Raw genomic sequence first — 13325 nt, forward strand, 5'->3', positions numbered from 1 at the left:
CGACGCACAAGGTTCGCGCCGAGGCCGTTTCCGCTTCCGGCCGAAGCTGCGGGAAGATGGCGGCGGCCGTGACAGCCCGGGTCGTGACGGTCGCCTTCGGGGGGCTGGCGTCCGCGTGCAGCCGCAGCTGCCTGAGAGTGTCCGGGCCCGGAGCGGGTGAGAAGAGGGAGCGGGGCGAACGGGGCGCGCGGGTCCGTGTCTGCCTCGGTGCCTTCGGTGCTGACCGCTTTTTTCGGTGCGGTGAATGTAGTTCTCGCTTTGCAGTCGGGGAACCCGGGTTCGGATCCTGGTTCCGTTAGTTAGCGGCTTCGCTACTGACATCAGCTCTTCAGCTCGCTACAGTGCCTGTGTTGCCTGGGGAGCAAACTGAGGCTCGGTTCAGACAACTTAGGGGACTTGCCCGGGGTCACACGCAGGGAAGTGGGTCGCGAGGGATTCAGACGGCTCGGTACGGCTCGCAGGCCTGTGCTGGACCGTCGCTCCCAGGCTTCGAGCCGCTCGTTAGAACCCTCGCTGCCCTCCTGGGAAGTGGTGGTGAACGTCCTTGCCAGATCTTAACCCATTCAGTAAAAGCAGCAGCCGTATTTTTATTATTTTTTTTTTAAAGATTTTATTTATTTGACACAGAGAGAGAGAGACAGCGAGAGAGGGAACACAAGCAGGGGGAGTGGGAGAGGGAGAAGCAGGCTTCCCGCGGAGCAGGGAGCCCGATGCGGGGCTCGATCCCAGGACCCCAGCAGCCGTATTTTTATGAGGTTCAAAAAAGTTATGTTCGCCAGAAACACCGTATTTTTGCCTGAAATGATTGGAGTGTGTTGTTTGTGTGGGGGAGTGTTTAAGTATGTTTTAAAATTAAGTCTGATTGTATATTTGACAATATTAAAGAATCGTTCCCTTTTTAAGATGTGATAACAGTGCCTGTGTTATGTGTGTTTTTTAAGAATATTTATTTTTCATAGACGTATACTGACATCTTTACTGATTAAACAATGTGTCTGTGACTTACGTAAAAATAATCGCAAAGTTGGGCCAGAGGCAGTGTGAATCAAAAAACGTTGGTCGTGAGTTGTTAACTGTTGAGTCTGGGAACAGCTGCTCGAGGGCTCTGGGCTCACGGTTCTGTCCTCTTTACTTTCTTGTGCTTGACGTTTTCCATTAGTAAAACTTGGATTTAAGTAGGGAGGGACGTTTTAACAAAAGCACTGGAAATTACTCCATTCTACCAACATAAAACCACCTCTGGAATGCTGTGTTCAATTCCAGGCTCCCACTTTAAGAAACACAGATAACAGGGAGTACAGAGAAGGCGACCAAAATGATAAGCGGATGGGACCTTGAAGAGTGAGAGAGGAAAACAGGATGGTAGACAGACCACAGTCCTCAGAGAGCTAAAGGATGACCCCATGGGAGAGGAGGGAGTGCATTTGTTCCTTCTGGGGTCCAGGGCTAAGGCAAGACCATAGCTGAGAGTTACAGGGAAGCAGATCAGGGGCAGAAACTTTCCAATTGAGCCTTTAACAGTGGGGTGGCTCCCAGGAGAGGTGCTGAGTCCCCCGTCAGGGCGTATTTCAACCAGGGCTTCATGTGCTGACTCAGCAGAGTGGACTTCATTCATTCACCCACCATTTATGGAGCATGTTTTTGCATCAGGAACTGATGGGGGAGGGGTGGAATACATCAGTAATAAATAATCCCTGCTTTTAACGGAGCTAGCATTGTGTGAGATGGGGAGGAGAAGCAGGCATGGCGGGGATCTGGAACCTTCGTAGGCTTTGAGATGCCTGTTAGACTTGCAAGTGGTGATAGCAAATAGACAACTGGATGGTCAAATCCAGGCTGCAGGTGTAAACCTGGGAGTCACCAGTGTAGACAGGATATTTAAATTCATTCCACTAGATGCAGTCAGCAGAGGAATGATCATAGAGAAAGAAGAGAGAAGGCCGAAGGTCTAAACCCCAGGCACAGCGAGGTAGTAGAGGACAAACCAGCCCAAGACACCAATAATTGGGAACACCTGCTAACAGGTAGCTATAAAAGGGTGAATTTTATGGAATGTCAATTATAGCTCAATATAAAAAAAAAAAACATGCATCAGTAGATGCAAGAAATAGTTGACAGAATTCAACATCCATTCATAACAAAAACTCTCAAAAAAATAGATACAGAGGAAACTTTTTTTTCACTTAGTAGGCTCCACACCCAACGTGGGGCTCGAATTCACAACCCCGAGATCAAGGGCCGCATGCTCTACCAACTGAGCCAGCCAGGAGCCCCACAAAGGAAACTTCAGTAACAGGACATCTCCGGAGATAAATGAATAAATAAACCCTTGACAGTTACTGAGTTGCTGTCCTCTGCTTTTCGCTCTTAAGCTCTGCATTTGATTACTGGGACCTTCGCTTGGTAGACGGTGATTGCCTTTGTCCCTTGGTGTATTAGTCATCTACTGCTGCACAACAAGTTACCCCAGAGCTTAGCAGCTTAAGATGACCAGCGTTTGTCATGCACAGCATTTACAGGAGCAGCTTAGCTGGGTGGTTCTGGCGCTCTTGTCAGCTGGGGCCGGGCTTTCTGTTTCCAAGCTCACCAGCTGGACCGTGGGCAGAAGGCCTCCGTTCCAGTCTTTTATAACTTAATCTGAGAAGTACTGTGCCCTTCCCTCTACCACATGCCGTTGGTCGCAGAAACCAGCTCCGTTGAGGAGGTGGGCTCCCCGGGCCATCTCAAAAGCACAGAACAGCATCTGAACCCGTTGGGCACTTGGCGGTCAAGGATCGGATCAGTGGGTGAGCGGTTCTGGTTTTAGGCCCTTTTCGACGGCATGAGAACACATCTCGACACACACAAGCAATAACTATAAGCGATGTTGGTCTAGCTTTGTTGACCTTGGTTTTCCCGCAGGTGCGTTGCGATCTGGGGCTCTAACTCGGGCACCAGCGGTAGTACTTGTGCATTTCGCTTTCTGAAGAGCAGTGGCATTTCTTGCCGGTAACGATCACTGTTTCTTGTTCCCTCAGCTTCCCTGGGGTCCGCTTCCCGAAGGTTCGGTTCACAGAGCACTTCAGTTCCACAAGGGTAATATATCAAAACGTGGGTTTGGGTGACTCGTCATTTGTAGGACTGTCTTTCTAAAGTCAAACTGGCATATGCGTGGGTTTTCGAGAACATCTAAATTTTCTCTTAATTTTTTGATAGTATTTTTTTAAAACCCTTGACATAAACGTAGATGGAACATCAAGCGTCCAAAAATAAATGTGCTTCTAGGCCTTATGCAGCTGATTTTATTGAGGAAAGCTTGTGGCTCCTAATTAGAGACTTCTAACTGGGAAGATGGAATCACAGGAAGGTTGGATCAGAATTTTTAGGAAGAACTTAAATATCATTTGGAAGAAAAAAATAAGTATCACTTGGAAGAGTTTATGTAGTATTAAAATATACTTACGGCAAAAAAACCTTTTTTTTAAAGATTTTGTTTATTTAAGGGGGGAGTGAGAAGGAGAGGAGAATCTCAAGCAGACTCCTCACTGAGCACAGAGTCTGAATGTGGGGCTCACTCACGACCTTGAGATCATGACCTGAGCCGAAATCAAGAGTTAGACACTTAATGGACTGAGCCACCCAGGTGGCCCAGGGGGAAAAAAACCTTTAATGTAAACTACAGAAAGTAAATTGGACAAAATCACACCCGCTGGTAGGAATATCCAGGAGCAATAGAGGGTGGCAGTTAAGAATTAGGAAGCTCCTGGGTCCTATCCTGGCCCCGCCCCTTGCAGCCCGGGGTCCCTGAGCTTTGTTTCCTCTTCTGCAAGATGGAAGTGGTGTTAGGATCTCTGTCAGTGGAGTTGTGTGTGCATTCAGTCAATTTCTACATTTAAAGAGCTTAGGACAGCGCCTGGCATACAGGGAGTTGTCGAGAGTACCGGCTGTTCCTGCATCACAGACTCAGAAGTGGGGAGATTCAGGGGGCTTTTATGTTTCTCAAAAGAGAAGTCAAAAAACAGAATCAGGTTATAGAGAGAGATCCTAAGGGGGAATGTCAGTTACTTTGGCTTATTCTTTCTCTTGCCCACGGAGTGCCGGGTTTCCGGCATCTGTTTTGCGGGGACGGCCAGGCCCGGCCAGGAGGCCAGAGCTCCTACGTCAGACCCCGCTCCTCCTTGTGCATCAGAGGCCACTGCCTGGCCACAGAGCGAGCGTGTTTCCGGGTGCTCTGAGGAGCACAGCGGTCGAGCTGTTGCATTTCCCTGGCCAGTTGACGCCACAGTGCCCCGAGCCCCAGCGCGGAGAGCATTTGTTGTACACGCCCGTGTTGAGCACCCGCCGGCTGCCAGTAGAAGCACAGGGGCCTGGGCCCACTTGCAGAAGCGGCCGCTCTTCCCCGTGAGCAGCCTTTTTTCCTCGCCGGAGCTCTGCTGCAGAAAGACTGAGGTCAGGAAAGGTTCCCTCTGTGGCAGCAAACAGCAACAGGAGCTTTAACACGGTTCTGAGTAATTGACTTCGATGTGGGCTCTCCTGAGCTCTCCCCTCTTCGTAGACCTCGGGAATTCGAGGCCAAACGAGATCAGCAAGTGGGAAAGACCCTGCCACCTCCTGTCGCCCGTGGGCTCCCCTCCCTGCACAGCCGGCTCATCGGCTCCAGGCTGAGCAGGGGGCGGGGCAGACGCCTGGCTGCAGCACAGGACAGGCAGTGACGGCAGTGCCGTGGCCCCTGAGCACTGAGCGCGCCCCCACACTGCCCAGTCCTTCTGGGCACACCGTCCCCCCTGACCCTGCGCGACCCTGGAGGCAGGTGCTTTTTTAATTCCCATTTGCTCCATGAAAGAAACTGGAGCGCAGAGTCGTGAGATGCTTGCCACGGTCGTGTTACTCTGGTGGCAGAGGTGGGGTTCAGATCCGGGCCTGGCTCCTGTCTGGGCATGAAGGCCGAGCGGGCACCTACCTGGTAGGAGTTAGAGGTCAGGGCAGACCGGCTTGGGGCAGAGCAGGGGAAGTGGTCCTGTCGTGGGAGCCCTGCTCGCAGAGCCCTGGAATGCCAGGGTGAGGCGCAAGAGCCCGGCGAGAGGCAGAGAACTTGCCTTTGGGTGGAGGAGAGGGGGGGCAGCACTGCAGCCCACACCTCTGAGAGCCCGTGTGCCCCGAGGACGCTAAGAGGGGCCAGTCTCCTCGGGAGGTAGTTATTCCCAGGAGGGGCTCTTCTGGAATAAAATGGTTGGAATTCCTGTTTTGATTATTGAGTGATTAGTGGGTGTTTCTTGAAATACGCGGCCCACCTGAGAGGCTGCGCAGGAGCCCGTCCTTGGTCCCGCCAGGGGGCAGGTCTGTACCCAAGACTCACACATCGGCAGGGCAGTGACAGCCCCCCAGCCTGAGCACAGCCATTTCTTACAGACTCTGAACTGTCTTCCCACGGGCGTGCCGCACACATATAAACTGTGTTTTACAGATACGTTCCTAAAACATCGCTGAGTTCACCACCTTGGCCAGAAGCTGTCCTGCCAGACCCCGCTGAGGAGACCAGACACCATGCAGGTGACAGAGGCAGGAACTGGAGGGCGGTGGTCCCTCCTCCCCCCACCGAGGTGGTCCCCTGGCCACAGAACAGGATCTCATGTCTCCACGTGCCCTGAGACCCGGCACAGTGTGAACACTCAGGCTCATTTTTGCCACTTGACGCAAAAATATAAACCCTCGTTCGTTTCGCAAATGCTCCCAAGCACCCACCGTGGTCAAGGCAGGCGGTGTAAGCGGCGGGGGGCCCTTGGTCCATCCCTGTCTCCCTGGTGTTGGTAGGAACGTGGGGGCAGGGAAAGATTTCTCCACAGTCAGAAGAACCGGGGGTGCCGGTGCTGTCCCGGGAGTCGCAGAAATTGTCGGGGTGTCGGGACACGAGGAGGGACAACGTGGCCGGCCACCGTTGCCATGAGCGAGTGTGGGATCCTATTTCCCGCACAAGGCTGGAGATGCAGGTCAGCGCGGGGCATCTTCCAGTTTTAAAGTACTGTTTGAGATGCGGCGCAAGATTAACAGCATTCTGCCCCTTCTCCAGCCGCGGCTCCAGCCTGACTCTGCTTCCGAGGCAGGAACTGTGTGTTCCTCTCCAAACCCCCAGCCCCAGGCCAGGCCGGCTGGGTCAGGGCTCATAGACGCTGATCAGACAGTGAACGGGGCAGGAGAGAGGGGACCATGAGCTGAGGTGAGGCCGTGGCAGCCCAGGGCTGTGTGCAAGCCCAGAGGCTTGCAAGTAGTTCTAGCACCAGGGGGTGTAATTCTAGCTTTTCCTGGTTTGCAGAAAGGCCTCTCCTCTCGCTTTGCCAGTCCTCTGGCTTTTTCTTAATAAAGACTGGGAATCCCACAGGGTGAAGGTCTTTCCACCCCAGAGTCAGAGAGATGGAGCCAGGCACGCGGAGTGCTCAGGCCAGAGAATCCCGGGCGGCCATGGGGCATTCCATGAGGTCTGGGGGACGCATGTCTCTAGAAGCCCCCCATGCAGACGAGCCCAGGCTCCTGGGAATGGCAGACCGAGCGCTGGCCGTGGGGAGGGGCGCGGCCTTCAGCAGCAGGTGACCTCACCAGGGGTGCCATCTGTCACATCACCTGATGTCCCTGCTGCTGCTGGAGCTTCCTGTCCCGCTGAGGGAGAGCAGGGCGCACACGGCCTCGTATCACTGTCGCTGCGGGCCTGGGCCGTGTGGGGCGGCGCGGCTGCCATGCCCGGTGTGAGCAGCGGACTGGCCCGCCGCCTGTTCTGTTTTCTGCCCCGCAGAGGTCGTGGGGAGGGTGAACGAGCTGATTGCCACGGGCCGGTACGGCCGACTCTTCGCTGTGGTGCACTTCGCCAGCCACCAGTGGAAGGTGACCTCTGAGGACCTGATTCTAATTGACAACGAATTAGACGTTGGGTGTGGAGAGAGGATACGGCTGGAGAAGGTGAGACTGGCCGTGCCTGTGCACCTGGGGGCGCCGTCACCAAACATGCCCTCCTGCCCCCGGCTTCATCCCTGGGGAGGCTTTCTTGGGTCGGCGGGCGAAGGCAAGCAGAGCCGAGGGTCGGGGAGCGCGGGTGTCCCCCCGGGTGTGGCGGCCCTGCCAGCTGCCCCCCTCCCTCAGGAGACTTCTCGGAGCTGCTCATGTGCGCTGAGTGGTCTCACGTCTCAGGAACATTCTCCCGTAGAAAGGAATGAACACCCCAGTTACAGGCGGAGGGCTTTCCGCGTATTTACGGAGACAGGGTCTCGGCGGGAGCGCTGCTCTGGCCTTGGCTTTGCGGGCTGCTTTCAGAGAGGCGGGTCTCAGAGGCGTCTCCCTGGGGCTGACGTGCTTCCCCGCCATCCTGCACTGCTCGGCTACGTATTTGGCCTCGCGTGTCTACCCATCACTTACGATTCTGTTGGCTGCTGTGGGCGGCCTTCTTTGTTTTTTTCTTACTCTGTTTATAAAAGTATATAAAATCTAAGTTTTCAGGGGCGCCTGGGTGGCGCGGTCAGTTGAGCGTCCACCTCTTGGTTTCGGCTCAGGTCATGGTCTCAGGGTCATGGCATCGAGCCCCGCCTCAGGCTCCGAGCTTGACGCAGGGTCTGCTTGGGACTCTCTCTCCCTCTCCCTTCATGCACTCACTCGAGCATGCGTGCGCTCTCTCTCTCTCTCTCAAATAAATAAATCCTAAAATGTATGTCTGTATACGTGTAAGTTTTCTATAATAGTTTTCTATATTCCTCCTTCTTTTGTGATTGCAGAGTTTACACCAAGGGGAGCATTAAACTCTGTCTCTAAGACATATTCTCACAGCCTGTGGTCTAAGCTCAGAGCTGAGCTAATCAACCGTATCGCCATCAGCAGCCGGCCGTGCTCACTTCTTAATGACACGGGGGCTCTGTCGTGAGCCCCTGAGCAAGGGCACGTTTGCTCCATAATGTCTGAGATAAGTAGGAGGCTTTAGGAGTGTATCTGAGAAGATTTCTAAAAGCCTTTTTTTTTTTTAAGTTTATTTGCTTTTTTTAGTAATCCCTACACCCAATGTGGGGCTCGAACTCACGACCCCAAGATCAAGAGTCATGCGTTTGCGTTCCACCAACTGAGCCAGCAGGCGCCCCCTAAAAAGACATTGTTTTGAAACATTTCACATTAACGAAAATATTATAGAAAGCACCACCTAATGCAGATTGGTTTTCCTCACTTAGGAAATTCAGTAGCAGAGAACGTGTCAACCTGAAAGTAACTATAGGATAGCATTTTGATTATTTGTCATCGTCAAACATACAGAGTCCATTGATGTTGTTATAAAATACACTTTGTCTTTAAATATTTAAGTTTTATACAATCAGGTATTTTTTTTTAAGATTTTATTTTTTATTTGAGAGAGATAGCATGAGAGGGGGGAGGGTCAGAGGGAGGATCAGACTCCCCGCTGAGCAGGGAGCCTGATGCAGGGCTCGATCTCAGAACCCTGAGATCATGACCTGAGCCGAAGGCAGACACCTAACCGACTGAGCCAGCCAGGCATCCCTGGTCAGGTATTTTTCTTATCAGTAAAACTTAAGATGGTCTTCAACATCTACTAAAAATACCACTGCCCTCGCAATGCAAAGATGTCTTCATTTGAGGCCACGCTTGGCCACGCTGAGGACAGTTTCTGGAACGTCCACATGGAATTTCCTAGGCTTTAAAAAAACACACTTGAGGGCGCCTGGGTGGCTCAGTCGTTAAGCGTCTGCCTTCAGCTCAGGTCATAGTCCCAGGGTCCTGGGATCGAGTCCCACATCGGGCTCCCTGCTCAGCAGGAAGCCTGCTTCTCCCTCTCCCCCTGCTTGTGTTCCCTCTCTCGCTCTCTCTCTCTCTCTATCAAATAAATAAAATCTTTAAAAAAAAAACAAAAAAAACACACACTTGAACCTATATCTTAGCGGGATTAGCAGTTATGAACTGCCTCAAAAGACACCACAGTGTGATTTTTCCCTGTGTATGTTATAACTTTCAATAAAAAGTTAAAAAAAGAAAGCCACCGTTGTTTGCACAGGACGGTTGACACTGTTCTCTGGATGCGCCATCACCGCGCCAAGTGCTCAGGGACAGTGGTCCTGGCTCTGCCGTTGGGCCCGCACAGGAGGAACCCCAGGAGCTGCGGCACAGTAGCCCGGGGCCGGCCTGCATCCCCACCGGTTTGAGCCCCAGGAACGGCTGGGAAGGTGGCCGGTATTTTCCTCATGCTCCAGAGTCTGCGCCGCTGACTGTCCCGTCACTTGTTGGTAACGCGTCCGTTCCGTTCGCAGGTCCTGCTGGTTGGAGCTGACAGCTTCACGTTACTTGGCAAGCCGCTCCTGGGGTAAGACGCTCGCTCACACTGGGCTTTGTCTAGGACCCACGCGGGCTGCATGGGAGGCCAGGCAGAGGACACCTGGGCCAAACCAGTATTAGTAATAATTCTGTTACTAATTATTACAGTGGAGGCTTGTAAGATTTGTTGACAGACTACCCTGTTCTTTTTTTCTGTTTTTAAGTAAACACTACCCCCCCCCCACATGGGGCTTGAACTCACAACCCCAAGATCAAGAGTTGTGTGCTCTTCCAACTGAGACAGCCAGGTGCCCCTGTGCTGTTCTTTTTTATTATTAAATTACAGTTCACATACAATATCATATCCATTCTCTACCTTACCAAGTGCAGACCTCCACAGGCCTAGTCACCCTCTGTCACCTCCCAAGGTGATTACAGTCTTATCGACCAGACTCCCTGTGCAAAGTCACTTCATAACTAGAACTTGATCCCCGTCCCCCCAGCCTTCTCCCCTTCCTTCTACACTGTTCTTGATCATGCTTCTTGGTGATTTTCAAAATATCTGCAGGGAGGGGCGCCTGGGTGGCTCAGTCGTTAAGCGTCTGCCTTCGGCTCAGGTCATGATCCCAGGGTCCTGGGATCGAGCCCCACATAGGGCTCCCTGCTCAGCGGGAAGCCTGCTTCTCCCTCTCCCCCTCCCCCTGCTTGTGTTCCCTCTCTCGCTGTGCTCGCTCTGTCAAATAAATAAAATCTTTAAGAAATATATATATATATATCTGCAGGGAGGACATACTACTTTTATAATCAGCAAGAAAGAAAGTAAAACTTTGTTTGGAAATTCTTACATAAAGCATTAGTAAGATTGAAAAATAAGAAGGTATATCATTGATTATCTTTCTCCCTTCTAGAAAAGATCTCGTTCGGGTAGAAGCCACAGTCATTGAAAAGACAGAATCATGGCCAAAAATCAATATGAGATTTCAGAAAAGGAAAAACTACAAGAGGAAAAAAGGTAAGTTAGAGAAAGTGTGGCAGGCGCCGTGTCCCCGCCCTGCTTCATCCGCTGGTCCTGCGGCTACTGGGGGCCTGGGGCCACAGACGCCTGGGAGAGAGCTCTGCTCCGGTCCCCTGGGTCTGATGGGGAGGGGCAGATGGAGGTCACTCTTAACCAGGCCAAGGGTGCGGAGGGAGAGGGCCCCGGGAGCCTCCGGTGCTGCCCCCGGGCTGCGGCTCAGCCGGTCGTTGCGGCAAGGCAGACATTCGCCTTCACTGCAAGCCAACGCAGCGTGCCCCAGGAGACACGGCCAGGGACACCAGAGGCGGCTCTCACGTCCCGCACAAAGACTGGACAAAGAAAGGGACGTGGTGTGGGGTCCTCTCAGCAGAACGTCGCTCAGCAGCACGCGCTAAGTGAACTGCCCCTCTACACGGGAACGGGAACGAATCTTCGATTCTAGTGGGGCCCGAGCAACACCCGACTTTGTGCCTCTGGGTACATATATCCGTCCGCACACATTTACACGCATGCGTGTGTGATGGAACACGGGAAGGGGAGGAGAGGGAGCCCGTCTGCAGAGTCTCCAGGGGAACAGGGAGGCTGGAGGATCGGGGGGCTGTTGGTTGATAGAGAATGCCAAAAATCAATATGAGATTTCAAAGGGGGAGGCAGGGGTGCCTGAGGGGGGGCGGGATGAGGAGCGTGGGCTTCGGCGCACCGGCGATGGGATGCCTCAGACAGGAGGGCCCTCCTCCCAGCTCGGTCAGGGCGAAGGGCCGGGCAGCAGTGTGGCTTGGTGATGAAGTGAGCGTCCATCTGCGGGCCTCGCTGCTGGGCAGGAAGTCCAGGGGTCTGCTGGGGACCGCGCGGGGGTCAGTTTGCAGGTGGGAAGGGGTGAAGGTGGGGTCAGGAGTCAGGCGAAGAAACAAAGCCTGCCGTGGACGAGAGGGAGCTGCATGACGCGGTTCTGGAGGCAAGGTGGGCACGGACCAGGGGCAGCGACCACCTGAGCCGCATGGGGAGGGGGTGGCCCCGGCGCGGTCTCAGGAGACCCGGAGTGGAGCTGCGGGAGCAGCAGTGAGTCTGGGGGCGACTTCACAGCAGAGGCCTCACCCGTGGGTGCCCCCGTGGGGGCTCAGGACCCATGTGTGAGGGAGCAGAGGGCCCTGGGGTGGGCTCAGCAGCCAGTTAGCAGGAAGAGGAAAAGAAGCTTCGTTCAGTGGCGTTCTGGTGCCCACTGCAGGGGTGTCAGAGCGGTGTGTGGTGCGAGGGGTCGGGAAGGTGAGGGCATTTCCTGGGTAAGGGCAGGAGCCCCGGGTTTCCCTGCCCAGCCTCCTGGGGTAGGGGCGGGCTCCGCACATCCAGGATGGAGGGCCTCGGGGCACATGGGGTCACAGGAGGCCCCCATCAGCTATCACTGCGCACTTTCTGCCCTTCCACCGCGGAGGGGCGCCCAGCCCAGGCCTGGCCTGCGCTCTCTCCACTCTTCTTCTCCCCCACATGTTACCCTTCTTTGTTCTAATCCTCGGCCCCCCACCTCTGCCCGGGTAATCCACGAGCAGGAACAGGACCGTCCCTGCAGGAGCCTCCCCTGGAAGTCACCTTGTGGGGGCTCCTCAAGGCTGGGACCCGCAGGCTGGGTCATCCTGTCTTGGGAAACGTAGCACGCACAGTCCCTGGTCACCACCGTAACTGCTGCCCTGAACTGCCGGTGGCGCGGAGTTATTAAAATACCCCGACACAGGGCGCCTGGGTGGCTCAGTCGTTAAGCGTCTGCCTTCGGCTCAGGTCATGGTCAGGGTCAGGGTCAGGGTCCTGGGATCGAGCCCCGCATCGGGCTCCCTGCTCAGCGGGAAGCCTGCTTCTCCCTCTCCCACTCCCCCTGCTTGTGTTCCCTCTCTCGCGGTCTCTTTGTCAAATAAATAAATAAAATCTTCAAAAAAAATAAATATAAAATAAAATAAAATACTCCGACACAGTAGGCTGGCTTTCCCTCAGGTCAGGTCCGTAGGAGCCTCTCCGCCACCCTGTGCCACCTCCAGGCAGCCTCGGGTTCGGCCATTCGGGGCCGTCCACCCCCAAGCAGCCCACAGGTCTCACGGCACACAGGGGGAAGAAGGGCCAGGCCAGGCTGCTCCTGACCTCCGAGCCCCCGGGAGTTACAGCCGCTGCTGCTTCCGCCGGGGCTCACAGAGCGCGAGGGGGAGGCAGGCAGCGCCCCCCATGAAGCCCTCATGGCACGGGGCCGGCAGGGCCCTCCACCTGGGGAGGCCTGGTGCCAGGCCGACTCCCCGTGGAAAGAGCAGGTCGTCCGGTGACAGGGTCTCACCGTAGCCCACGAACATCAGATGTGGCCAAGCTGTGACCCTGTTCTCTCTCTTCCAGTTATTGTGAACCCACAGACTGTCCTCCGGGTAAACACCATCGAGATCGCTCCACGTTTGTGCTGATTGTGAAGCTCATGTTTACAGAATATAAAAATAAACTGTTTTCTGGAGGCTGTGTTTCTGAGTTATGATATAAAAAGCTTTGCGTTCCAATGACAGATTGTTCTAACTTGAGCACCATGTCTGTGAGCTTAGTTTTGTCAGCAACAGCCTCCCTGAGCCAGAGAAGCCTGGAATTTGGGAAGAATGACAAGCACGGCTGTCCCAAGCTGCAGACTTGAGGCTTGTTTAGGAGACAAGGTTGTGTTCTTGGCTGCCCTCCACCCCACCGAAGGCGGCAGGGCCCAGGGGCGTGGTGTGGGGGCGCAGCTGGGACCCGGGAGCTAACGCCAAGAGAGACACGATCTGGATTCTGCTTCTGGCAAGGTGGACAAAGCCTGAGCAAACCCCATCTCTTGAGTGTACCTGTTGCTAGTGATTTGCTCTTTTAAGGAGCTGGGATTCAAACCAGTCTGGGCCCAGAGTCCTTTGCTCTTGGTCCAGCAGGGAAGGAGGGTCGCGGTGCAGGGGCTGGTGCTGTGACCACGGGCAGCACAGGCAGGACGGGGAAGGATGGGCAGCGGGGGGGCAGCGGGGGTGGAGAGCCGGGGCTGCGTGATGTTCGGGGAACT

The 13325-nt window shown here is 54.4% G+C and overlaps 1 protein-coding gene across 1 annotated transcript; it reads left to right on the forward strand.

Annotated features, from left to right (window-relative positions):
- The first annotated feature begins 8 nt into the window (after positions 1-8).
- MRPL21 (mitochondrial ribosomal protein L21) lies at positions 9-12765 on the forward strand. Its single transcript, XM_078057685.1, has 7 exons — positions 9-156; positions 3018-3075; positions 5444-5529; positions 6764-6927; positions 9267-9319; positions 10179-10282; positions 12653-12765. Exons 1-7 carry the CDS (start codon positions 57-59, stop codon positions 12715-12717), a joined length of 630 nt encoding a protein of 209 aa, XP_077913811.1. The 5' UTR covers positions 9-56; the 3' UTR covers positions 12718-12765.
- Positions 12766-13325: the final 560 nt, after the last annotated feature.

Source organism: Halichoerus grypus, chromosome 11 (assembly GCF_964656455.1).
Source record: "Halichoerus grypus chromosome 11, mHalGry1.hap1.1, whole genome shotgun sequence".
NCBI lineage: Eukaryota > Metazoa > Chordata > Mammalia > Carnivora > Phocidae > Halichoerus > Halichoerus grypus.